Raw genomic sequence first — 27,634 nt, 5'->3', positions numbered from 1 at the left:
TATTCTACCATACGATCCTCTACTGTAGCCCCTCCGGCTATTCCCCCTCCCCCGACGCCTCGGGGCGGTGAACTATCCTTCGGCATGCGAACGAACGCCTCAGAATCATCTAGAATGGACCGTTGGCAAGCGCGAGCCGATGAAGAAAAAACTGATCGGGAACTCGACAGCGTCCCCCGATTTAACCCTCACGTAGTAATTTTAGAGGACTTCGCTGCCGCGATACAGCGCGCCGCGAAACGTATACCGTCGGGTCAGGAGGACAGGTTCCTAGATGGCCTTATATTCAAATTAGACGAGCCAGTTAGATTCTATGTCGAAGGGAGAGATTGTGGGAGTGTGGTCGAGCTGCTTACCTTCTTGCGGGCCCGTTATGCTCCAGGTCGTACCTATGAAGTGCTTCGGCTAGCCCTGGAGGATATAAGCATGCGACCGCGAGAAAGTCTATTAGACTTTATTCACCGCGTGGTCCGCCTGTACCGACAGGTGACCATAAGAGCCAAAGAAATGGTCGGAACCAACAACGAAAGCACCCTGAGGGACATTGAGCAATTGGCTCGCTCCTCGTTTATTGCGGGACTACCCCAAAGGATTTCGACTAAGATAGCGCTACGAAATCCAGGAACGTTGGACGCCGCGCTCGATTTAGCGATGTACTTCCAAAGGCGGGATTTAGAAAAATCCGGTTTGCTTAGCGACGATGTGTACGGACACGCTCAAAGCGCGCGCCCCCCCGGCCCCGTACCACCCTCAGCGAAAATGGACCTAATGGAGACGACCGATCGAGGATCTATGGCCCGCGAAGATCGCGCAAAAACCGCGTTTACCACCCCTGATGGTCATTACGAGTACACCTGCATGCCCTTCGGATTAAAATGTGCCCCAGCCACCTTTCAGCGTTTAATGAACCAGGTGTTGAGCGAGCTTATCGGTAAAGAATTATTCGTATATCTAGACGACGTGGTGGTATACTCGCGCACGCTCGCGGAACACGTAGATCGACTCGAGAGATTCTTCAAACGCCTTCGCGAGCATAACTTGACGCTACAAACGGAGAAGGCCAAGTTTTTAAAGGACAAGGTCATATACTTGGTGCACACAATAGCCGCGGACGGAGTAAGACCCAACCCCAAGAAAATTAAAGCCGTCTCTGCCTTCCCCTTGCCGAAAAACAGGAAAAACGTGAAGCTATTCCTGGGACTCGTGAATTACTATCGTCGCTTTATCCCAGAAATGGCTAGACGCGCTAGACCACTCACGAATCTAACTAGCACTAAAACTCCATTCTTTTGGACAGAGAAACATCAAGCGAGTTTCGCAGACTAACGACAGGCACATTGCGAGGAGCCGGTTTTAGGTTACCCAAATTACGACGAACCATTTATCATTACTACTGACGCGTCTGACGTAGCGGTAGGTGCGATTCTAAGTCAGGGGAAAATAGGCGAAGACCCGCCAATAGCGTATGCCTCGCAGGTAGTCAAGCCCTGTCAAGAAAATTATTCAACAACCAAAAAGGAATGCCTCGCGATAGTTTACGCCGTAAAACAATTCCGCACGTATATTTATGGACGAAAATTCTTCTTGGTAACCGACCATCGACCGCTTCAATGGCTATCGTCGGTAAAAGACCCGGTGTCGCGACTCGCCCGTTGGAAGATTACGCTCGCCGACTATCAATACGAGATCATTTATAAGCCCGGCCGAGTAAACGCGAACGCCGACGCATTATCACGGAACCCTGTACTACACATGTTCCCAACGACCTCGAAGGAAACCGCTCCGGTGAGCGAGAAGGTAGGTATAGGAACACGCGTTAGCACGCGTCGTCAGGGAGCGCTCAGACCGAATTATGAAGAACCGCCATCGTTCGACCTCCTAGATGATTCTACGCTAAAAGGACACGAACTCGAGCAGGAGCTACAACCGCCGGACAACACGGCCGGCCTAGAGAGTAGGGCGAACTCTACCGTTCTGGATATTACAGAAGGGCAGACAGGAATGCCCGAGTTCTTAGACACGAAAGACGACGACCTAGAAGAGGGCAACGAGGATTCCGCCATCTTAAGCGATGACTCGTACATAGGCCCGCTCACACCGGAAGAGATCACCATCCTGATGAGTCTTGACGAGGAATACCCATCAAAAGAAGAAGGGGAAGCAACGAATACCCCCGATAACGTCAGTCCTCAGAAAACGGGGGACCTACAGTCAAACCCAAAGAAGCGGATGTCATGGGGAATACCTCTACACGCAGAAGTCCTGGACATTCCGCAGTCGACCATGATCCCCCCCGAAGACAAGACCCTGGAGGAGCAGAAAGACCAATCGCCCCCCAGGCAGAAAGCCAGCTTAAGTCGAAGGTCTAACGGGACGAAGATGCCTGACATATCGGAGTTCCAAGAAACTGAATACGGGCATTTCACGGATCCGCCAAATTTTCCAACAACCATGCGGGAAACATCGGGATACAGGCAAGACACCTCGAAACACGAAGTCCAGCCAACGCGATGCGACGTAAAAATCGTCAAGACCACGCTCGCGTCAACCCCCGATAACTATGCCCATTTTATATCATCCGACCGAATATTAACTAGTCCAATTTGCAAAACTTTAAAAGCGATCGGACTTCTAGACGAGACAAAACTGTTATCCGAAGAACTAAATAGAAACCGCGTAATAGTCACCCACAATGAGGAAGGAAAAATTTTCAGCGTTGTTGGAGCAAGAAGCTTCTATCATGAAATAGGAGAAGATGAGCTTACGTCAGCGTTAACAGCGCTCAGGGACGCCACCTCCAAAAAGTTAGCCCCTCTTTGGGGAATAAATCAATGTCTTGTTTACGCAATCGTTTGTACATCGTTTGTACATCATTGTTCATTAGTTTATATTATTTGTTCATCAATTACCGATTTATATTAAATTAAACAAATTTGGCTGAAATCTTTTTAAACGATTTTATTCATCTAGCCCCTCATTATATTTTTTTTCATTGTTAATCAATAATTTCATATGGAATCGATCGTTCGTCGTTTGTACATCTTTGTTCACTTATTTTTATTGCTTGTACGCAAGCAATTGTCTTTTAATTAACATTTTTAATGAATATTTATTGCGTCATCACTAGACCCCACAACGGCGCATGCGCGTGAATGAGCATCGTAAATTATTTCCAAAGCCTCTTTTCTATTGGTAGCTGCCTACTGCTCGCTGCCTTTGATGTGAATGAGGCCTGAATATGGCTTTATATAATCCATGATACCTTCCATCTTAAAGCATATACTCTAAGGCGGAGAACTATCAGCCTGCATCCATGATCCCGTGAGGCTGGTTCAGGCACGTCGGATAATTTCGTAGAATAGCGAGTAACTTGGTAATTTACTGTGTGTAGACACTAAAATTTAAATGAGGAGTTTAGTGAAACAATGGTAAATTACTAAATTACACGCTACTCGACGAAACTACTAGACGTGTCTGTTCCAGCCTCATGGCTGATCGTACAGCGCAGTTCTGCGTGTTGGCACGTGGTTTATATATATTGAGACCCTTGTTTTACTGATGATTACGTTAAGAATTCATACAGAAATTGGTACGTATATAATTATCATCATCTATTGCACAACTATTACTATCCGATCCGCATTACAATACTTTGATTATTTTTGGATTTCGTTTAGCATACCACGACCACGCAAGCGAATCGCACGTGGTTTGTTTATTATTAACTTTGACTATAATTTTCTTCATTGAGGTTCTACAGGTTATAAATCATTCTAAGAATGGAACCTAAGGCAGCAGTATCTAAGGAGAGTGCTATCGCTGTGGTGGAACAATACATCCACTATTTTCAAACAAATAAATTTCCTACACGTGGATCAGAAGTGTGGGTACAAATAAGCGAAGCATTGAATAAGAAATGGAGTCCACTTTCTGTGTATACAAACGTGCGAGAAGATTTCAATCAGTCATATATTTCAGCAATTGGCATCTAGCATCTTCTACTGTCATTCTTGTTACAACGTCGATGGCCGTGTCTTTATACGGATGGAGAGCGACTGTGCACGTCAACAAAAATATATTTGTGAATTGCTCAAGTTCTTGGCAGTCAATCATTAACGAAACACATAATAGATAAAATTCTCGTACTTTAGAGTAGCGCATATTTTGCATACATTGCCACTTCCGAATCATATTTATAAAATGTGCTACATCTAGACCAATGTATGTATGAATCTGAGGTCGATAGTAATATTCACTATTTTTACTTGTGTTACGCGTTACATTTACGTTCCTGTTATTTATGTCGTATTATTATTAGGCTAGTTTTCACCATTCTTATAAATAGCTTAAGATCGAATATACAAGGTCTGGGTTTTCCCAATTAGCTTGGGAAGGCACACGAAGGAAGGTAATCCTTAGATTTACGAGCCTGCCTGGCAGACGTTGGGTCTGACGCCTGTACTCGCCTGACACTTGGGACCGTTGGAGGGTTGCGTGTGACGTGGAGCCACAAGGACCTTCTTTGATTCGACTCCGGCGGTCCCGGGGTTCGGTGAGATTGACCAGGCGTCCTGTGTTGCCTTTTGGACGCCTCGAACGATGTCACGGAGACGATTGTTTAGCCATAAATTACTTTACGTAAACTTACGATTTCCGGAGTTTTCCCTCTCTATGGGGCTGGGTGGGCCGTACGTTTGGCGATACTGCGACCAATAAGAAGTACGCTTATTGTATGGCCCACCAAGGAATCAGCCTGGAAGGGAGGATATGGACTGGGAGGAAGCAGAGACTTCATCGTAAAACCAGAACGGAAAAACTATCTGACCAAGTAGGTCTCCTCCAGAGTGAGGACGAATAGTTAAGAGAACTGCAAAGTTTCGCAGTACCATTGTAACCACTCATTATTTTCTTGTTTTCAATTGTTGCTTGTGATACTTACAATATATTCAGTCAATTGTTTTGTTACATGCAGTCCAGCAATTATTCACCCTTACCACAGTAACGCGTTGTTTAGGGTATCGTGTCTTTCTTAGTGTCGGAATTACCGTAGCGGGAATTTACGACTCCCGTTGACCGTCTTCAATTCAGTCGGGCTCATTAAGAAAACGCGTAAAAACAACTTGCATACAGGAAACAGGTTTCTACGTAAGTTTTTATTGTTTGCTCGTTGAATGCTAATGGTATGCCATTTAAAAGCGCTCGTGAAAAATCACATACTGCAGGTGTTGGTTTGGGAGCACCTAACTGTAGCCACTTTTTTAATCCCCAGACGAAAAGATCAGTATGCTGGCTTTCCGTAAGCATATGGTATATAGATAATATTGTTTCATCGAAATTAATGACAACAGCATATAGAAAAATGTGCCCAGACTTCGTACCGTCACAATGAAGCAGCAGCTGTGAAATACTCCCAGTATCATCTATAGCTACAGTATAATTACGCTTAGTGATTTTACGATATTGTTTATATGCGAGTAACTGTGCGGGGGTACTATAAAATACATAAAACTTATCACCCTTATAGTCATGAATCGAACCTCGGTATGGAGCCATACGAGCCATTTTCACAATATTGTGAATTATATCACGGCCATCCAATGGCTTTACATCCAGTTTTTTGTCAACATGTTCCATTTTTGCTTGACGTAACACACTCAACTTGGGAATGTGTGGAGGTAGTCTGTCGCCAATTTTCATATATTCTCGTGCTTCACGTTTTTGCCAGTTACCACATCCTTCATGAAATACTTCTCCAACTTTCTTCCGCCTTTCACTCTTCAAAGGACGTGGCACATCCTCGTGATCGATGTATTGTGTGTTTTTAGTTCTGACTGTCATGTAAAAGTCATCAACCGGATATACATCTACATACCCAAAAAAAAAACGATTTCCACATTTTTTACTTTTGCATTTACCAGTTATTCTCAAAAAATGTAGACTGCCGGGTGTTGTGTAGATTTTCGAGTGACGAAAAATGTATGCACACGGTAAGTTTAACTGTTTCCAAATAATCTTTTGTAGTAGGTCAGTCCACACGTTACGATGCATGATATTTTATCTTCTTTCGCCATATTTTGTAGAAGGCTCAATCATTTTATGCCAATCGTCAAGGGTGATGTAAACTTCAAACTTATCTAACCCGTCTGCTTCCTCAAAATATTCGCATTCGTGACTTGAGTTCCGTTCTTCAAAATCAGAGAATGAATCGTTAATCGTAATATTTTTGGTTTCATTGACTACAATATTTTTGTTCAGTCCTGCTATTGAAAGAATTGAACGCCGATCTTGTCGCACGTTTGTATACACAGAAAGTGGACTCCATTTCTTATTCAGTGCTTCGCTCATTTGTACCCACACTTCTGATCCACGTGTAGGAAATTTATTTGTTTGAAAATAGTGGATGTATTGTTCCACCACAGCGATAGCACTCTCTTTAGATACTGCTGCCTTGGGCCCCATTCTTAGAATGATTTATAACCTGTAGAACCACAAAGAAGAAAATTATAGTCAAAGTTAATAATAAACAAACCACGTGCGATTCGCTTGCGTGGTCGTGGTATGCTAAACGAAATCCAAAAATAATCAAAGTATTGTAATGCGGATCGGATAGTAATAGTTGTGCAATAGATGATGATAATTATATACGTACCAATTTCTGTATGAATTCTTAACGTAATCATCAGTAAAACAAGGGTCTCAATATATATAAACCACGTGCCAACACGCAGAACTGCGCTGTACGATCAGCCATGAGGCTGGAACAGACACGTCTAGTAGTTTCGTCGAGTAGCGTGTAATTTAGTAATTTACCATTGTTTCACTAAACTCCTCATTTAAATTTTAGTGTCTACACACAGTAAATTACCAAGTTACTCGCTATTCTACGAAATTATCCGACGTGCCTGAACCAGCCTCACGGGATCATGGATGCAGGCTGATAGTTCTCCGCCTTAGAGTATATGCTTTAAGATGGAAGGTATCATGGATTATATAAAGCCATATTCAGGCCTCATTCACATCAAAGGCAGCGAGCAGTAGGCAGCTACCAATAGAAAAGAGGCTTTGGAAATAATTTACGATGCTCATTCACGCGCATGCGCCGTTGTGGGGTCTAGTGATGACGCAATAAATATTCATTAAAAATGTTAATTAAAAGACAATTGCTTGCGTACAAGCAATAAAAATAAGTGAACAAAGATGTACAAACGACGAACGATCGATTCCATATGAAATTATTGATTAACAATGAAAAAAAATATAATGAGGGGCTAGATGAATAAAATCGTTTAAAAAGATTTCAGCCAAATTTGTTTAATTTAATATAAATCGGTAATTGATGAACAAATAATATAAACTAATGAACAATGATGTACAAACGATGTACAAACGATTGCGTAAACAAGACATTGATTTATTCCCCAAAGAGGGGCTAACTTTTTGGAGGTGGCGTCCCTGAGCGCTGTTAACGCTGACGTAAGCTCATCTTCTCCTATTTCATGATAGAAGCTTCTTGCTCCAACAACGCTGAAAATTTTTCCTTCCTCATTGTGGGTGACTATTACGCGGTTTCTATTTAGTTCTTCGGATAACAGTTTTGTCTCGTCTAGAAGTCCGATCGCTTTTAAAGTTTTGCAAATTGGACTAGTTAATATTCGGTCGGATGATATAAAATGGGCATAGTTATCGGGGGTTGACGCGAGCGTGGTCTTGACGATTTTTACGTCGCATCGCGTTGGCTGGACTTCGTGTTTCGAGGTGTCTTGCCTGTATCCCGATGTTTCCCGCATGGTTGTTGGAAAATTTGGCGGATCCGTGAAATGCCCGTATTCAGTTTCTTGGAACTCCGATATGTCAGGCATCTTCGTCCCGTTAGACCTTCGACTTAAGCTGGCTTTCTGCCTGGGGGGCGATTGGTCTTTCTGCTCCTCCAGGGTCTTGTCTTCGGGGGGGATCATGGTCGACTGCGGAATGTCCAGGACTTCTGCGTGTAGAGGTATTCCCCATGACATCCGCTTCTTTGGGTTTGACTGTAGGTCCCCCGTTTTCTGAGGACTGACGTTATCGGGGGTATTCGTTGCTTCCCCTTCTTCTTTTGATGGGTATTCCTCGTCAAGACTCATCAGGATGGTGATCTCTTCCGGTGTGAGCGGGCCTATGTACGAGTCATCGCTTAAGATGGCGGAATCCTCGTTGCCCTCTTCTAGGTCGTCGTCTTTCGTGTCTAAGAACTCGGGCATTCCTGTCTGCCCTTCTGTAATATCCAGAACGGTAGAGTTCGCCCTACTCTCTAGGCCGGCCGTGTTGTCCGGCGGTTGTAGCTCCTGCTCGAGTTCGTGTCCTTTTAGCGTAGAATCATCTAGGAGGTCGAACGATGGCGGTTCTTCATAATTCGGTCTGAGCGCTCCCTGACGACGCGTGCTAACGCGTGTTCCTATACCTACCTTCTCGCTCACCGGAGCGGTTTCCTTCGAGGTCGTTGGGAACATGTGTAGTACAGGGTTCCGTGATAATGCGTCGGCGTTCGCGTTTACTCGGCCGGGCTTATAAATGATCTCGTATTGATAGTCGGCGAGCGTAATCTTCCAACGGGCGAGTCGCGACACCGGGTCTTTTACCGACGATAGCCATTGAAGCGGTCGATGGTCGGTTACCAAGAAGAATTTTCGTCCATAAATATACGTGCGGAATTGTTTTACGGCGTAAACTATCGCGAGGCATTCCTTTTTGGTTGTTGAATAATTTTCTTGACAGGGCTTGACTACCTGCGAGGCATACGCTATTGGCGGGTCTTCGCCTATTTTCCCCTGACTTAGAATCGCACCTACCGCTACGTCAGACGCGTCAGTAGTAATGATAAATGGTTCGTCGTAATTTGGGTAACCTAAAACCGGCTCCTCGCAATGTGCCTGTCGTTAGTCTGCGAAACTCGCTTGATGTTTCTCTGTCCAAAAGAATGGAGTTTTAGTGCTAGTTAGATTCGTGAGTGGTCTAGCGCGTCTAGCCATTTCTGGGATAAAGCGACGATAGTAATTCACGAGTCCCAGGAATAGCTTCACGTTTTTCCTGTTTTTCGGCAAGGGGAAGGCAGAGACGGCTTTAATTTTCTTGGGGTTGGGTCTTACTCCGTCCGCGGCTATTGTGTGCACCAAGTATATGACCTTGTCCTTTAAAAACTTGGCCTTCTCCGTTTGTAGCGTCAAGTTATGCTCGCGAAGGCGTTTGAAGAATCTCTCGAGTCGATCTACGTGTTCCGCGAGCGTGCGCGAGTATACCACCACGTCGTCTAGATATACGAATAATTCTTTACCGATAAGCTCGCTCAACACCTGGTTCATTAAACGCTGAAAGGTGGCTGGGGCACATTTTAATCCGAAGGGCATGCAGGTGTACTCGTAATGACCATCAGGGGTGGTAAACGCGGTTTTTGCGCGATCTTCGCGGGCCATAGATCCTCGATCGGTCGTCTCCATTAGGTCCATTTTCGCTGAGGGTGGTACGGGGCCGGGGGGGCGCGCGCTTTGAGCGTGTCCGTACACATCGTCGCTAAGCAAACCGGATTTTTCTAAATCCCGCCTTTGGAAGTACATCGCTAAATCGAGCGCGGCGTCCAACGTTCCTGGATTTCGTAGCGCTATCTTAGTCGAAATCCTTTGGGGTAGTCCCGCAATAAACGAGGAGCGAGCCAATTGCTCAATGTCCCTCAGGGTGCTTTCGTTGTTGGTTCCGACCATTTCTTTGGCTCTTATGGTCACCTGTCGGTACAGGCGGACCACGCGGTGAATAAAGTCTAATAGACTTTCTCGCGGTCGCATGCTTATATCCTCCAGGGCTAGCCGAAGCACTTCATAGGTACGACCTGGAGCATAACGGGCCCGCAAGAAGGTAAGCAGCTCGACCACACTCCCACAATCTCTCCCTTCGACATAGAATCTAACTGGCTCGTCTAATTTGAATATAAGGCCATCTAGGAACCTGTCCTCCTGACCCGACGGTATACGTTTCGCGGCGCGCTGTATCGCGGCAGCGAAGTCCTCTAAAATTACTACGTGAGGGTTAAATCGGGGGACGCTGTCGAGTTCCCGATCAGTTTTTTCTTCATCGGCTCGCGCTTGCCAACGGTCCATTCTAGATGATTCTGAGGCGTTCGTTCGCATGCCGAAGGATAGTTCACCGCCCCGAGGCGTCGGGGGAGGGGGAATAGCCGGAGGGGCTACAGTAGAGGATCGTATGGTAGAATACGATCCCGTGATCGGGGACCTCAAAACACCACCTGGCATTGGTATGCAATGCTCAGCAAGACACGTGGAATAATAGGAAGCGTAGTCAAGTTACGAGCAGATAAGTTTGCGGCAGGTCGCGATTATACGCGACTACGCGATCTCTTATAAGGAGATGATTAAAAGAATCAAATCCCACTTCTGACACCAGTTGTTACGTCCTGAATGGACTTCCTGTAAATCACCCCGAGCGGTTGGAATGATTTACCGGGTTCTTGCTCTTTTAAAGGGCTGAGGCCCACCTTGACTATACTTACCGGGAATATGGACGGTGATAAGGGGGTTGAAATAATAGAGTACAAAGGATATAAGGGAGAAACGATAAAGAGGGGCTAACTTTTTGGAGGTAGGGACGCCATAGAGACCGAACGCGTCCGCAAGCTCCGAGTAGCGACGTACGGCGAAACCTAACACCGTTTCGACGCCACGGCGTTCCAGAAATGCTGCGAAGTGATTTTCAAACGTACTCCCGTCATAATTATGACCTGTACCGACGAAATCCAATTACCACCAGATGATAAACGGGAAGAAATCATCCGGCACTATCACGAAAGCTTTATAGGAGGGCACAAGTGCGTTACAAAGACGTACCGACGTATCCGCAGCTTATTTGATTGGCCGCGCCTACGCCGCGACGTAGAGGACTTTGTACGAAAGTGTCAGAGCTGCCAGGAACAAAAGCTCGTACGCATCAAAATACGAGAGCCAATGTTAATAACCGATACGCCTGCCAGATCCTTCGACAAGGTAGCCTTAGACACAGTAGGACCGCTTCCCCCAACTTCGAGCGGAAACCGACACGTATTGACGATCCAGTGCCAACTATAAAAATTTTGTATGGCCGTCCCTTTACCTGACATACGAGCCGCAACCGTGGCCGACAATACTAACGGACCGCGGGACAAGTTTCATTAATAACATAATGCAGGGAATAGCCTAGACTTTCAAAATTAAACACGTGATCACATCAGGATACCGACCGCAGACTAACGGTTCCCTCGAAAGAAGTCACATAGTCCTAACAGAATACATGAAATATTACTTGGAAAGATACGAAGACTGGGACTTGCTCCTCCCCTTCGGTATGTACTCGTACAATACCTCGGTGCACGAAGCGACAAAATTCACTCCGTGTTGAGCACTCACATAAATTAATAAATAATGTTGCAATGACATGCGGGCGTCGCGCTAATGGCGTAGCTAAGATTAGGATCGTAGCTTTAAGTCTTTCATATTCGACTATATGATTCTCAAATCCCTTTAGGAATAAGTTTTCTCCAATGCATTGTCTTCTTGTAACGGGACTCGGTCCTCCGTGTCTCCGCATAACCGTGCCTACTTTCGTTTTACAGCTTCAGCAATATTCGTTAGCTTGTAATATTTTAGAAAAAAAAAGGTACATGGTCCCAACATCTGGTCGGCCACCGGTCTCGTCCGCGCGGTACTACGGCGTACCAAATTGCCGGATCACAAAACCCATACCGTCGGTAGATATTCGAAAGGTCAACGCGGCCAAAATAATCCTCGAACTTGCACAGTTATGAATTTCACGTGTATGTACCACCCTGCTAAGAAACCTTTTCCTCCACCACGACTCCCTCGAAAATGTAAGGGCGGTTCCTTGATTTCAAACTATAACCAATAGGAAATAGCAACTTGCAACCGCCCACTCTGTCATCTATCCAATCAACGAAAATCCGAGCTTACTTTAACGATACAAGATTTCCGAACAGTTAGTTCACGACAAAACGTCAAATCCAGCAGACCGAACACCAAAGATCCGAAGTCGCAATAACACGGTGTGGAGTCATTCTTCGCAAAATACTTATCCACTTGTACAACAGTTACACATATTTTTTTATTAATATACTTTTATTGTTATTGTTTCTTCAACGTCTGCTTCAACCAATTTATTCTCCTTTACCACGGTAAATCGTAGTAAGAATGCATGTTGCAACACAGTGTTGATAAAAATCAAGTGATCCAGAGGCCAACCAATCTGCACCACCCTGTGCAGCATCCAGTCCAGGATCTCTACAAGTTCCGGACGTCGTGACGGATATCAACATCCCTGACGACTTCACTTCGATAAGGTAGGCTCGTTCTTGTTTCGCCAAGTCCTTTCTCGTCTCCTTATCTTATTCCCACGATGCCGAAAACGAGGCGTTCTGATCAATCTGCCCACTTAGTGCAAGTAGATACTCTAGCGCAAGAAATCAGTTTTATACGACGCAAACGCGGTAAAATCATAGAACAGATTACCTCGTTTGAGACACTGCTTAACGAATGTCCAGACGGAGGACAGAGCGACGCGTATCTTCTGAAATCACACTTGAATAGTCTGAACGAACACTGGAGTCGATTTGAAAATATCCAATCCGCCTTTGAGGACCTCGATGAAGAGGAGGAAACACGCCGGTACGAAATTCAAAACCGCTATCACCTCGTCGTAGCGCGCGTCAACAGGCTCATTGACAGAGATTCGCCGGCAGCCCCAACAATGCGCGCGTCGAATTCATCACCCGCATCAACAATGTCTGCTCGATTGACGGTTAAACTCCCTGAATTGGGTTTACCGACTTTCGATGGGACAATCGAGAACTGGCCATCATTTTTCGACATCTTTTCATCCTCGATCGACCGCAACGAAGATCTAACGCCGGTGCAAAAACTACAATACCTCCGGTCAGTCCTGTTAGGCAAAGCAGCCGCGTCTATTCAGTCCTTAAGTACGACCGACGGGAATTACACCAGCGCGATCGAAATATTAAAGGCGAAATACGATTTTACGCGCAGAATTTTGTTGCGACACTGTGACGCGATTCGAGACTACCCAAAACTCGTAAAGGACTCTTCAGAATCACTAGGCGACCTCGTAGATTTCATGAACCAACATCTACGAGCGTTGAAAAATCTTGGGGAACCAATTGAATCATGGAACACTCTCCTTATTTCCACCATCCTATCGAAAGTGAATTCAAATACCGTTTGGCAGTGGGAAATTACTCTAAAGGACAAGAAGATGCCGTCATACATTAACCTCTTGGAATTTTTGGAGAAACGTGCGAACTGCGCTCCAGCTTCACCATCAAAATCAGCGTTTACGGAGAGAAGCAAGCGAGGACCGACGGAACAACAACGGGTGAACAAATCGGGGCCACCGCGAGGTCACGCATTCGTAACCACAAAATATTCGGAATGTCCCGTTTGCAAGGGTTCTCACGGGATCTGGTATTGCGAAACGTTCAGGGGGCAATCGGTAAAGGAACGATCCCTCGTGGTTGAAAAGGCCTCCTTATGTCCCAACTGTCTCGGATTCGGACACTCGCTAAAATATTGTAAAGCGGGTGCATGTCGTATCTGCCAGAGGAGGATGTAGTTACTTCTGATTCGTTAGCAGAAGTAGATCCGTCGACGTCGGATTGACTAAAAGACGTTGAGTATCCAAAGGGAACAGCAGGTCAAAACGCTTTTGTTATTAATCCTGCTACCAATGAACTCCTTGTTGCGGCGCAAATCAAGGTCATGAATAAAGACCAGCAACCTGTAAGCTGTCGAACATTAATCGACACATGTGCGACGTCAAATTTCATGACCGAGAACTTCGCCAAAGGACTAAATTTACCGCGAAAGAAATGTTACGTTCCCATTGGAGCCCTCAACGACATGTCCACGGTTGCAACGCATAGCATTGAAGCAACCATCCAAGCACGCGCCAGCAATTACCAGCGTACATTAACCTTCTTGACCGTCCCCAACATTTCGGCGCTAATACCCTACCAGCCGATCGGCCGTTCGACCTTGGCCATTCCAGGTAATATCAACTTGGCCGATCCCTATTTCCATCGGCCGGCACCTGTCGACTTATTATTAGGTTCCGGAATGGCATTGTCATTATTGTGCGTCGGTCAAATCGATCTGTCACCTCCTGACGGTCCAGATCTGATCTTACAAAAAACGAGATTCGGATGGATCATCAGGGGGAGCGTACCAATCGCTCCGTCAATTAGAAAACGTTTTTGCCACACAACTACTGTTCTTCAATTGGATCTTGCTCGGTTTTGGGAGATCGAAGAAGGCCCACAAGTCCAGCATCTGTCGGAATCAGAAGCCACCTGTGAACAACACTTCCAGGTCAATACCTCGCGAACCTTTGATGGAAGATACGTCGTTGCGCTCCCATTCAATGACAAGATTCGACAGCTCGGACAATCGAGGTCGAGAGCTTTGAAGCGACTCAGTTCTCTTGAGCGGAAGCTACAAGGGGACGCAGAGTTATGCCAACAATACCGCGCGGTGATTCAAGAATATCTGGATCTCGGCCACATGTCCGAAATTACAGATATTCATTCATTTAACGACGGCTATTATCTACCACATCATGGGGTCATCAAAACTACCAGTCAAACAACGAAGCTGAGGGTTGTTTTCGACGCATCAGCAGGAACCAGCACAGGAGTATCCCTGAACGATGCTTTACATGTGGGTCCCAAGATTCAGGATGACCTCTTGTATATACTCCTTCGTTTTCGCTCTCATCGATATGTCATCACCGGTGACATTGAAAAAATGTATCGGCAATTCCTTGTCCGACCGGAGGACAGGAAATATCAACGGATTCTTTGGCGCGACAACGATGGAAGGGTTAAGATTTACCAACTTAACACAGTAACGTTCGGAGTTTCAGCTGCCCCATACTTAGCCATTCGTTGCCTTAAACAATTGAGTCAAGACGAAGGTCATCGATTTCCTCGCGCTTCCGAGGTTTTACAGCGAGACTTTTACGTAGATGACGCGCTTACAGGAGCCTCAACAAAAGAAGATGCAGTCGCCCTTCGGAAGGAACTGATGGAACTTCTCAAACTAGCCGGTTTAAATGTTCGACAGTGGGCATCCAACGATCGAAGCCTATTACAGGATTTGCCAAAAGAATTAATCAACAATAACCTTCACCTCGGCGAATCATCAACTCTAAAAACCCTCGGAGTTTATTGGAATTCTACGGAGGATATCATTAACTACGCGGTTAAAATCTCGACTTCTCCTTTACGCGTCACAAAACGTTACATCAGCTCCGAAATCGCGAAAATTTACGATCCACTGGGACTCCTAGGGCCAGTGATCATAATCGCAAAAATCTTACTTCAGAAGCTTTGGTCTCTAAAAATCGATTGGGATGAATCATTGCCGATGAGCATTCATTCGGAATGGACTCAATATTATATCCAGTTACCATTACTAAACCATATCACATTCCCACGTAGCACAATTATCAATCGAGCAACAAATATTCAGATTCACGGGTTTTGCGATGCCAGCGAAAGGGCCTACGGAGCGTGCATTTACCTCCGCACTGCTGATGCACGTGGTCGCATACGGATCGAGCTTTTACTAGCAAAATCCAGAGTAGCTCCTCTTAAACAGCAATCGATTCCGCGACTCGAATTGTGTGGGGCGCTCCTTCTTACATCTCTGGTTGACACGGTCAGAAAGGCTCTACGTTTCAATACAGAGCGCACCATGTTCTGGACAGATTCCACCATTGTCCTACACTGGCTGAACACCTCTCCTCACACATTAAAAACCTTCGTCGCGAACCGAGTTTCAGAAATTCAGACGAAAACTGAAATCACAAACTGGCGTCACGTAAGAACATTCGACAATCCCGCGGACTTCATTTCTCGAGGTCAGTCACCGGAGGAATTCCTTCAGCCTACCATTTGGCACCACGGACCGGAATGGCTCCACCACGACGAATCTCATTCGCCAGTCTGGGAAATGACACCATTGAGCATCCCTGAACAAAAGGCGACGATCTGTTTAACCACCACACCCTTAGATACTACGATCCTGGAGAGATACTCATCATGAGGAAAAATGCAACGGATAATCGCGCGTTGCTTCCGATGGAAACGCACCAACATCGCGAAGGGAATTCTCACGACATCAGAACTTAAGTATGCTCATGATGCTATCATCAAACGTATACAACAACAGCATTTCCAAGACGAGCTACGGTATCTTATTCAGGGTAAGACCGACCATGTAAAGGGTAAATTACAACGCCTGAATCCTTTCATCGATCAATACGGGCTACTACGCGTTGGAGGTCGATTGAAACATTCGACAATGCCATTTTCGCAAAAACACCCAATCATCGTCTCGAAAACACGCGTCACAATGTTAATTATAGAAAATGAACATCGCATCCAATTACATGCAGGAACTCAAGCTACCCTGTATGCAGTGCGACGCCGGTACTGGCCTATAGACGGTCGAACCCAAGTTTGGAAAACAATAAGAAATTGTACACGTTGCTGTAGAACACGACCACCACCTATCAATTACATCATGGGTAATCTCCCTGAAGCAAGGGTTACAGAGTCTCGTCCATTCGCCAAAGTAGGAGTGGATTACTGCGGACCATTCTTCATCAAGGAACGCCGGCATCGAAACGTCAAGCGGATCAAGGTGTACGTTGCCGTATTTGTCTGTCTTGCAGTAAAGGCTGTACACCTCGAACTCGTAAGTGATGTCACCAGCGAGGCCTTTATCGCCGCTCTTCGACGGTTTATCGCCAGAAGAGGATTTTGTATCAGCTTGCACTCAGACAACGGCACAAACTTCGTGGGCGCGAACAACGAATTGCGCGAATTACGTATTCTCTTACAATCGGACGACCACCGCGATAAGGTGAGAACCTTTCTTGCAGATCGAAATATCGAATGGAATTTCATTCTTCCTTTGACCCCACATTTCGGTGGTCTTTGGGAAGCAGCAGTGAAGTCCTTCAAACACCATCTCAAACGCGTCGTAGGCAACGAACTTTTCACTTTCGAAAATTTTAATACTTTAATCATTGAAATTGAGTCTATTTTAAATTCTCGCCCGCTCACTCTTATTTCTTCCGACCCAAACGATCTCCTCGTCCTAACTCCCGGTCACTTCCTCATTGGCGATTCACTAACGAGTCTACGAGATCGAGATTTCAGAGATACACCACCTAACCGTTTATCCAGCTGGCAACACATCCAAAAAGTAAAACAACATTTTTGGACCAGATGGCATAAAGAGTACCTGAATGAGCTGACCAGCCGCAGCAAATGGACCAGCGGTACCCATTCAGTCAAGGAGGGTACTGTCGTCCTTCTTAGGGAAGATAACGTACCGCCCATGCAGTGGGCCCTGGGCAGAGTCATCAAGATACATCCCGGTTCCGATGGCATTGTTCGCGCTGTTACAGTTAAAACCGCTACGAACGTGCTCGATTGAAGCATCAAACGATTGGTTCCCCTACCCAACCAGAGTCACGAGGACAAGTCCGCAAAGCCGCCATGCACCACAGGATCCATCCAGCTTACGAATTCTGATACATAACCATAACGACAATCATACATATTGCATAATTACCTTGATCGATAGCCTCTCAACGGGGCGAGGATGTTGAGCACTCACAAAAATTAATAAATAATGTTGCAATGACATGCGGGCGTCGCGCTAATGGCGTAGCTAAGATTAGGATCGTAGCTTTAAGTCTTTCATATTCGACTATATGATTCTCAAATCCCTTTAGGAATAAGTTTTCTCCAATGCATTGTCTTCTTGTAACGGGACTCGGTCCTCCGTGTCTCCGCATAACCGTGCCGACTTTCGTTTTACAGCTTCAGCAATATTCGTTAGCTTGTAATATTTTAGAAAAAAAAGGTACATGGTCCCAACATCTGGTCGGCCACCGGTCTCGTCCGCGCGGTACTACGGCGTACCAAATTGCCGGATCACAAAATCCATACCGTCGATAGATATTCGAAAGGTCAACGCGGCCAAAATAATCCTCGAACTTGCACAGTTATGAATTTCACGTGTATGTACCACCCTGCTAAGAAACCTTTTCCTCCACCACGACTCCCTCGAAAATGTAAGGGCGGTTCCTTGATTTCAAACTATAACCAATAGGAAATAACAACTTGCAACCGCCCACTCTGTCATCTATCCAATCAACGAAAATCCGAGCTTACTTTAACGATACAAGATTTCCGAACAGTTAGTTCACGACAAAACGTCAAATCCAGCAGACCGAACACCAAAGATCCGAAGTCGCATTAACACGGTGTGGAGTCATTCTTCGCAAAATACTTATCCACTTGTACAACAGTTACACATATTTTTTTATTAATATACTTTTATTGTTATTGTTTCTTCAACGTCTGCTTCAACCAATTTATTCTCCTTTACCACGGTAAATCGTAGTAAGGGTGCATGTTGCAACACAGTGTTGATAAAAATCAAGACGGAGATTTACGCCCTCCGTTGACTTGACTCTCTGTAGTCCAGTCTCATTGTGGAATACGTGCTCGCAAGCTCCGATCCATTCGGTGCGCGAACACTCCGTATGAAGTAGTTTTTTGACAATTAACTCGGGATTCGTTTACGCCTATGTCCCGCGAGGAATTACTAACATACCCGGGATACGTACAGGATCTAGTGGAGCGCTTAGACGAAATCCGAGCGACTACACGATCAAATTTGGATACTAGCAAATCGCGTTTGAAAAACATCTACGACCGCAAAAGTAACCAGGTCACGTTCGCGCCAAATGACCTTGTTTACGTACAAAAGGAGCCACGGCTTCATAAATTCGATCCACATTACATCGGTCCTTACAAGATAAAAGCAATCACCGAACAAACAATGCAATACTAATTTCGGATGAGGGCCAACAAATCATAAAACATTTCGACAAACTGAAACATGCCTATATTAAAGAAAAACCACCTTGGGTCTAACCCAGACCCACGACCCGGACTTGTACTACGAAAGGATCCGACCCCTCCGAGTTTTCCATACCCAATGGAGGCTGGTCACGAGCATAGGAGTCGCGGAAGTACTAGCTTCGAGACCGCAGATTCAACCCCAGATTGACCGGATAAAAACAGTGTGTAAAGCACATAGCTGGATGCCTTGTCCAGCCGACGCCCTTGACGAAGCCTTGTAGCGAAAACTCTGCAATGGTAAACGTTACGATGACTTGCTAGGCAGCATACTCGGAAAACCACCGCTCCGCCGTACCAAGCGATCGGTACCATTAGGATTCATCGGATCGCTGAGTAAGGCCCTTTTCGGAACTTTAGACAGCGACGACGCCCAATATTACAATAAGAAAATAGATAAACTGTACAAAGATCAAAATCACTTAGCCGAACTGTTAGGAAACCAAACACACATTGTAAAATCCGAATTCCAGGATATATACAACACACTAAAAGCTGTAACGGGTTCCGTGCAAAACATGGGCAATAGAATTAAGGAAATAGCAGCGGGTACATTACAATTAGACGAACGCGAAACAAAAGTAGACTTACAATTAGCTTTTTCGACATGGGCATTTTTGATGACCAGACACGTGGACGAGTATGTAACCGCGCTCATTGTAATTACGGACGCGCTCACGTTCACGAAACTCGGTATCTTACATCCGGTCGTATTGTCTCCCAGTCAGCTTGCGCAAACTTGCGAACGAATTCGCGAAACCACGCCGTACGAATTCCCGCTGACCCTGGAAGAATTGAATTCCGAACAACTACAAGGGGTGACCAAATTGAACGTAGCTTACATACAGGGTCGAATCATCTTGTCACTCGACATCCCTTTACTAGACCAAATCCCCTTCGACCATTATCACCTACATCCGTGCCCTTCGTTCCAGTCTATACCGACCAATGTCTCTACCCCTATATTCATAGTACCAAGAACACAATATTTGGCAATCAGCCAAACCAAAACCCAATACTTCATGCCCAACAGCATGCAGGAAGCACCCTCGGATGTACACGTGCGAACTCAGCGTACCGATCCAAGACTTGGAGAACGCACCTAGCTGCGAGACGGATGCGTTGTTAAGACCACAGAACATCAAGTAGTCTAGTTGCAACATCAAGGCCTTTCCCGGAAGTCGAACCTTCCTCAAGAAGATGGTCGCACCCAACACCTGGTTATATTCCATGAAAGACACCCAGGCCCTGCAGATCCAATGCAACAAGCACGCGGCCGGATATGAAATGCTCCAGGGTGCAGGAATATTACAATTGAAGGGAGATTGTCAGGCTAAGATCGGCACCGATCAGGTCTGGGCATCCGGAGTTGACACCGAGGCATTGACAACCGTCTACAAACCATCCATCGATATAAACATCTCAGGGATCCTGCCAACGCTCACGGAACATCACGTGAAAATGTTGTCCGACCATCAAGGAAAGGAACCTCAGGGGACCCTTCACGACGCCCATACGAAAGCAAACGCAGTCGCCCTGGAAGACATTGAAAGACAGGCAAGGGAGCTGGCCACCCACCATCGAACCAAAAACCTAACTACTTATGTTACCTATGGACTGCCCGGACTGGGAGGAATCTTCATCATCCTCCTTATTGTCTGAATTGGATACCGTTTTTGAAGGCACGCCGCGCACAACATCGCCAGCCCTCAAGGAAAGAGACAAAAGTGGATATAGAAATGGTACCACCCCGCCCCCCCGCAAATAATTTTAAGACCCCGTCCTCTTGCTTTACATCCTTTCCTCCCGATCTACCCGTTATTCCGTCCACGAGGACAAATGATAAAACTCATGTAGAGAGAGCGAGAAGTTTCATGGGTGCCGAGTCATGCTTCGAAATATTTTAAGGCATGGTTTCGCTGATCACAGCAAAAGCCCCCGCGCGTTAGCCTTAAGAATCGACTCCTACGAAGCGCTTTGCTGCTATAACTAGATAGTAGGGACAATAGTATATAAGACATCAATCAAGTGGACGGGCGACAATCGTAAGAAAATTTTTCTTTACTCGAAAATGTATACGCCAAAGTTCCACGACACTAAGTGCACACGGTCCTCGTTGGCTGAAGCGGTCCTTCCGCGCCACCTCCACGCGTCCTTCGGACGGAGGCTTTGCGTAAGGTCCCCAAAAGACGTCCTCGGAAACAACAGTCGGGTATGGACCAACAGGGTCACTAAGACGCAGACCCTGTGCGAAGCCTGCGCGTGGCTGAGACCACCGAAGGACTTCGCCAGTTACGAGAGGATTCCGGCGCACTGGTTGGCGGTAATACCGAGGGCAGTGGTCCTCACCAAATGTGTACAGTGCCGGGACCGGCACTTGCAGTGGGCCCTGCCCGACGACTGTACGGGGTGCATCCGGGCCATCCTGGAGATGGAACCACGTTACCTCTCGGCATTCCCGGTCCTGAAAGCGCCTCGGCCCTTGGAGCCCCCGCAGCCAAGGGACATCCCATGGATTGTGCCCGCCGGAGCGGAGTGAGATACCAGCACCCTCAGCCTTGGCAGAGCAGCAACGGCCTTAGGACCCCCTTCTTTTTTTCTCTTTATTATTATTATTCATTATTATCCATTATTATTATTATCACTATTATTCAAACGCGCTTGTAACAATATATCGTTTCTCTTTTGCCATTTAATCCTGATCCGTTTATTACGACCCCCTTGCGACCCTTTAAATTTAAGAGCGTTAATCTTAGATTTAAGCAGTTTTAATGAAAGTGTACGCGCGGACAACTTCACACGTGGTATCGACTCACGAGACCGTTTCGTGTCTAATTGGAGAGGTGTTACATGCCCCTATCGGTCCATCCCATGCTCGTTGTCCAAGCGTCGTTTTCCCTTGCGACACCGGCGATTCAGCGGAATCGCCTCGGGTGTAGCAATCGCGTGGTGCTGAGCCCGTGGCAACAGCGAAAGGGACAACGACCGCGCTCGGCCCGGGCCCCCGATTATTGCTCAATTAGTAAAGCAAGCGACAGCTGCCAACGGGGCAGTTTTCCCCATTCGTGGGGATTGTTCGAGGTTCGGCCCGCGATCGAGAGCCGCGAAAAGATCATTCTTATTCGAGAGCTTGAGCTAGGGAGTCACGACGGACCGGAGGACCGTCTAGATACCGCGACCACGTCTCCGCGTAGATTCGGCGAAGCGCACTCGGCCGATAGTAATTCGTAAGAAGGGTAACTTCGTCCGACATACTGAAAACAGCCTCGCCCGGAGAGCCCTTACGCGTCAATCGAGACCGACGTAGGATCGCGTAGAAATACGACGTTCAGAGACAGTGCGGTACGACTGTTACCAGGCCACCGACATCTGAGAGCGCAGCGAGCGACCACGACCTATCCTTGGGTCAGCGACAGAGCGAGCGACCGAAACGCGAGACGGCAAGCGTGCCGCGCGACACCCGAGCGACACAGCAAGCGACAGCCGAGACAAAGCGTTGTCTCGAGGTAGGATAATCTTATTTATGTAACAATATATTTATCTTTATCGTTTCTCCCTTATATCCCTTGTACTCTATTATTTCAACCCCCTTATCACCGTCCATATTCCCGGTAAGTATAGTCAAGTTGGGCCTCAGCCCTTTAAAAGAGCAAGAAGCCGGTAAATCATTCCAACCGTTCGGGGTGATTTACAGGAAGTCCATTCAGGACGTAACATTACATTCATTCTCACGCCAGTTCCATTCAATGCACACACACACTTACATGCTAACAGGTGATACGATAATGAAATGTGAAAATTACTCTAGCGCTTGATGGTTTTTTAAAGGAGGCAAAATGGCTGTGGCAGCAGGGGTTTGAAATTCGTTACAGGGCAGTTAATTTGACCGTGTATTAACTTATAAAGGAACATCAGATCAGAAACCAGCCTCCGATCACTAAGGGTAGCAATCTTTGTTGTCCGTAGTGCAGGACCATAATCATGGTCATAGAAACGCATCGGGCTACCCGAAGCTGTTGAGGCCAGTCTAAAAAATTTATGTTGAACCCTTTAGACAAGGCTTATGCATAGCTTATGTCTTGTGTTCCAGACCACTGACGCACAGTGGGGCCAAATGGCCAAAAAGCAGACAAAATTCAATATTTTTTAAACTAATGATCCTATCGACATGCAATTGGTTTCTTTCGTTTCCGAATGAAAATTACATTGGGAAATCACTCTGAAAACAAGATTTGGGTAACTTTATTATATTTTTTCGGAGCCTGTGAATTGTATTTTAAAAAAAAATTGAAACTTGTCTGAAACCAATTTATTTATTAGGAACAAAATTTAACTAAAATAATTCAAATAAAATAAGTAAAATTAATAAATATATATATTAGTTACAACTGATTTATGTAAATTAATACATAAAATTTAAATCAAAGTAGTATTAATTTCCCGTGCAGCACACGTTTTCTTTTTTTTACTTTTCTTTCATTTTTCTTTTACTTTTTTTTACCAATATTTACTTTTTACCATTTGGTTGTCTATAGGACTTTGGGACAGCAAAAGTTAAAATTAAGTAAACCTTCTTTTTTTTACTTTATTTATACAAAAAATAATTATCTTCAAATAGTAATAATCCTCTACAACAATACCTTAACTAATTAAATTAATAATTCCAGAGCTTCCGCACTTACTGGTATTTTTTTTTTTAGTTCGGGTCGCAAACTAGAAATATATGGGTCAGATGATTCTAAGATCCTGTGAAATACATCTTCATTCGTTGTCAAGCGAGAATTTTTTCTAGCGTGGTTCAATCTAAAGATCTTGTAATCTTTATTCCTGCTCTCCTGCGCTTCTTCAGAAAGCTGTCCGATCGGAAGAGCTGCTGTTCTTATAACTTCGGCACCGTGGAGTAACACTTTGTGCACAGTAGAGAGCATATAGTACCATGGGTACAGCTGGATAGCTAATTCCACAGTCTCTTGCGCATACGATCCAAATTTATTTGGATCAATTGCATGATGACAGTTGATAACTTCAAGGATGACAGACAATTTGCGAATCAAATCCGCATTTATTTTTGTTATCTCCGATGTCAAAGATGGGTCAGCAAAAAATCTCCTCGATGTATTTCCTGTATTTGATGAACCGTATCCCTGTCGTACAAAATCAACACGGATCCCCAGCTTATTAACGAATTCTTCTTGAATTATTTTTTTTCGGCTTTTTTAATTGGAAGAGTAGCTTTTGAGGTTCTCCATTTTTTAAAACTCAAATTGTAAGCGAATTGAAGGATGTACTCCATACATTTTATTCTGCAATGAAGAGGCGATAAACCTAGTTGCAAAGCTTCTTCATTTGATGGCTTGCTCTTAATTTTAGATAAATTGTTCATTTCGGAAGGGCGAGCATTACAAATGAAGCAGTTACTCGATGATTTAGTTCCTGTCGCAGCTTGTGCTACCTTCCTGTCCAACATGGTGAAGATCAGAACATGTTTAACAGATATTGTTCTATCAGCAATAAGTAAGTCTGTTTTTTGTAAGTTTTTATATTCACATTCAACAGTTTCCTTCTCGGATTGATCCAAGGCAAGAGTTTCTTTTTCGAACCGAAAACGTAACGCTCTACAGCAGGTTTGGGAATTAAGTGATCTTTTCGGCCGAGTTTCAAAGGCGACGCCTCCTTTCTCCCGCCGCGCGTCTTGGCCCCCGTGGCGGCCCAGAAGCCTCGAGCGCCTCAGGCCCGTGCCGTATGAACCGCGCGTGGCGCATTGGGGCGACACCCGTATCAATAGGTTTCCACATCACCCATGGGGTACTATTATCGATGTGTTTTTTTTTGTCAGTGGTATCCCCTGTAGGCTTATTCCACTGTGCCACGTGATAAAAAATAGAGTGGAAAAGCGCGTTTTATTATCAAAATTTTAAACATGTTTGGGAAAACTAGATTTTCGCGCACGTTTCGACATTTTAAGCCGGGTCCAAACCTGAATGAGTATACGCTGAGTCGGCTGAGCGCGCACGAATATTTTGATGTGGACGGGTAAAACGGTAGCCAGGACCGCATGCTTCTACGTCAGAAAGGGTGAGCGCGAACGCATATGCCAGTGTGGACGTGTCATTCGTGGTGATTCGGCGCATGCGACCCGACTCAGGAATGCCGGCGAAGGTACATGGCCTGAGCCGACCGCTGTCGGTTTTCTTCCACACATCAAAGGAAGTTCGGAGTGCATTGCGTTCAGCGTGGAAGATAGAAGCAGATGTGATACTTTTCTAAAATCCTCGAAGTCTCGGATTTTCATAATATTGAAATATATGGTAGTCCATATGAAATTAGGGAGGGTTAAGTCCAAGTTTTTGCAGATTCGAAATTGTTTAAAAAAATACAAATCTTAAAAGTTACCTGCTTTCGGTGATTTTTACAAAACCTGCCTACAGAAATTAATTTTAATGACCTAGATTATTGAAGGTACGGACTTGCGTCTCTTTTTTTTAATCATGAAGGATGGATCTATGTGAATGAATTTAATCCATTGCTAATAATATTGCCATAAACAGTTAATGAAAAATCTAAAAATTACATTTTCAACAATATAATGCAATTACCATATGATAGACTTTAAAGCTCTATCTTAATAAATAATTTGTCTTTCTTTTCTTCACTACACCCTGCATTGTTTTTAATTCATACAGTCTGACCGACTCGCTGTTGTGTTAAAAAATCACACGTGACTATTTTTAACGAATTCAGCTTGAAATGATATAAATCAATTTTTCACGAAATTTCCTTCATTATGGTCCGAATTACGTCGTTCTTGGTGTTAGTTTCCTCGGCGAAACATAAGGAATCAATTGACGTTGTTTTCGCAAAGATCTGATGAGAAATTCGATACTCTTGGACATTTCTGACTTTTTAATGGTATTCCAACCGTTTCGAGGGTCGAGACCCATAAAATTCGGCGAGGCACTGCGGGGGGTTGTCCTCGCCACGAGGTATCAGGCGGCACCTCTTTGACAGGCGTCGCTGGAGAATCACCCTGTATTGGTAAACAGGATGACTCGGAGGGTTGAGCTGTATGTTTATTTAGCTAATCACACAATCTTTACGACTGCGGAGTGGGCTAAGCTAAGCACAGAAGTTGGCGAAGAAAGACACAATGGCACTTTCGACCCCTCCGCATGCGTCATTCGTGTGCGCTCAGTCTGCTCAGCGTATAAGCATTCAGGTCTGGACCCGGCTTTAGATTTACCCAGCACGTCGAAACGTGCGCGAAAATCTAGTTTTCCCAAACATGTTTAAAATTTTGATAATAAAACGCGCTTTTCCACTCTATTTTTTATCACGCGGCACAGTGGAATAAGCCTACAGGGGATACCACTGACAAAAAAAAAACACATCGATAATAGTACCCCATGGGTGATGTGGAAACGGGCCTGAGGCGCTCGAGGCTTCTGGGCTGCCGCGGGGGCCAAAACGCGCGGCGGGAGAAAGAAGGCATCGCCTCTGAAACTCGGCCGAGAAGATCACTTAATTCCCAAGTCTGTTCTACAGTAACGAATAGATGAGGGCCGAGGATTTTTCCAAATTGAGTGATTTTGATCATCATTGGTGGTTAGACACATGGGTACAATAAAGGTCATAAACAAGTTGGAGTCAGATGCGTCTTCGTCTTCTGTCGAATAGCGCTGGGAGTATTGACTTTGACCAGAAGCTCCGTCAAATCCCCATTTCGATGTCAGTATAAATTCTTGACCATTCAGTTTATACAGCTCATCATCATTTTTAGTTTTGAGGATCCTTTTCGCAGTGTGGTCAAGTAAATTTTGAATTGGAACCTCTGCAGAAGTGTTGCTTATTTTGATGCTTTCGGGATAACAACCTTTCTTCGCAGCAGTAATTCTTTTATAGCTGGGTAGTAAGTTGCACCCTGCGTTTTTTTACCGCATTTCGAATTATCTCGTATTGGTATTTGCTCAGTTTTGCTTGGATGAAAAGTGACAAAGCAAAATCATCACTGAAAGGAGAAAACTGCTTATCTGCATGTGATGAGGTAGCTGAAGCGTTGATCATATTTTGAGAATACGATCCTTGCAGTTCGCGGATTTTCTTTCCTTTTGCTCCTTTCCCCACAATCATCGAACTCCATGCTTGGCCTTCCTCGACGCGAGCACGAAGTAGTGTCATGTTCCACATCGTCAAACGTAAATATAAAATCATTTTTCATCCACTCGTCATTTTTCTTTTTAAAACTCACCTTCTTTCGGCTGACTGATTTCCATTTTGTCATGAAATTAGGCAAAAATCTTTTATGTATTTCTGCGGAAAATCGACACACTTTATCCTCGGAAAGATCAGTGAATTTCTCAGTGATGAACTGATGGAATGAATTGTAGTTGCTCAGGCTGATATTAAACAAGTAATCACACAAGTCACTATAAGTCAAGTTACTTAGTTCTCCATGACGAATAAATGGACAGAAGCAAACTAAAATTTTGGAACGTGTAAACCACAACAAATTAGAGCTATGACTGATCCTGAAAATATTGCCACGCGACAATGTCGGCGCGATTTTCGGCTGTTTACTGACGGGTCACGCGC

The 27,634-nt window shown here is 45.1% G+C and overlaps 2 protein-coding genes and 1 long non-coding RNA gene across 3 annotated transcripts in view; all 3 read left to right on the top strand.

Moving 5' to 3' along the window:
• Cow (Proteoglycan Cow) overlaps nt 1-27,634 on the top strand; it is a 1,009,917-nt gene that overhangs the window by 163,476 nt on the left and 818,807 nt on the right. The gene's annotated exons all lie outside the window — the stretch shown is intronic.
• LOC143371152 (uncharacterized) lies at nt 3,300-4,094 on the top strand. Its single transcript, XR_013085982.1, has 2 exons — nt 3,300-3,589; nt 3,761-4,094. It is a non-coding gene; the product is annotated as an uncharacterized LOC143371152 (long non-coding RNA).
• LOC143371529 (uncharacterized) lies at nt 12,347-13,753 on the top strand. Its single transcript, XM_076816775.1, has one exon. The coding sequence runs from the start codon at nt 12,427-12,429 to the stop codon at nt 13,654-13,656; it is 1,230 nt and encodes a 409-aa protein (XP_076672890.1). The 5' UTR covers nt 12,347-12,426; the 3' UTR covers nt 13,657-13,753.

This window comes from Andrena cerasifolii, chromosome 7 (genome assembly GCF_050908995.1).
Source record: "Andrena cerasifolii isolate SP2316 chromosome 7, iyAndCera1_principal, whole genome shotgun sequence".
Taxonomy (NCBI): Eukaryota; Metazoa; Arthropoda; class Insecta; order Hymenoptera; family Andrenidae; genus Andrena; species Andrena cerasifolii.
This window is presented reverse-complemented; position numbering and strand designations above follow the sequence as displayed.

What these genes read in the sequence shown, in the direction of transcription:
- LOC143371529 (XM_076816775.1), top strand. Translation starts at nt 12,427, where the DNA reads ATGCCGAAAACGAGGCGTTCTGATCAATCTGCCCACTTAGTGCAAGTA.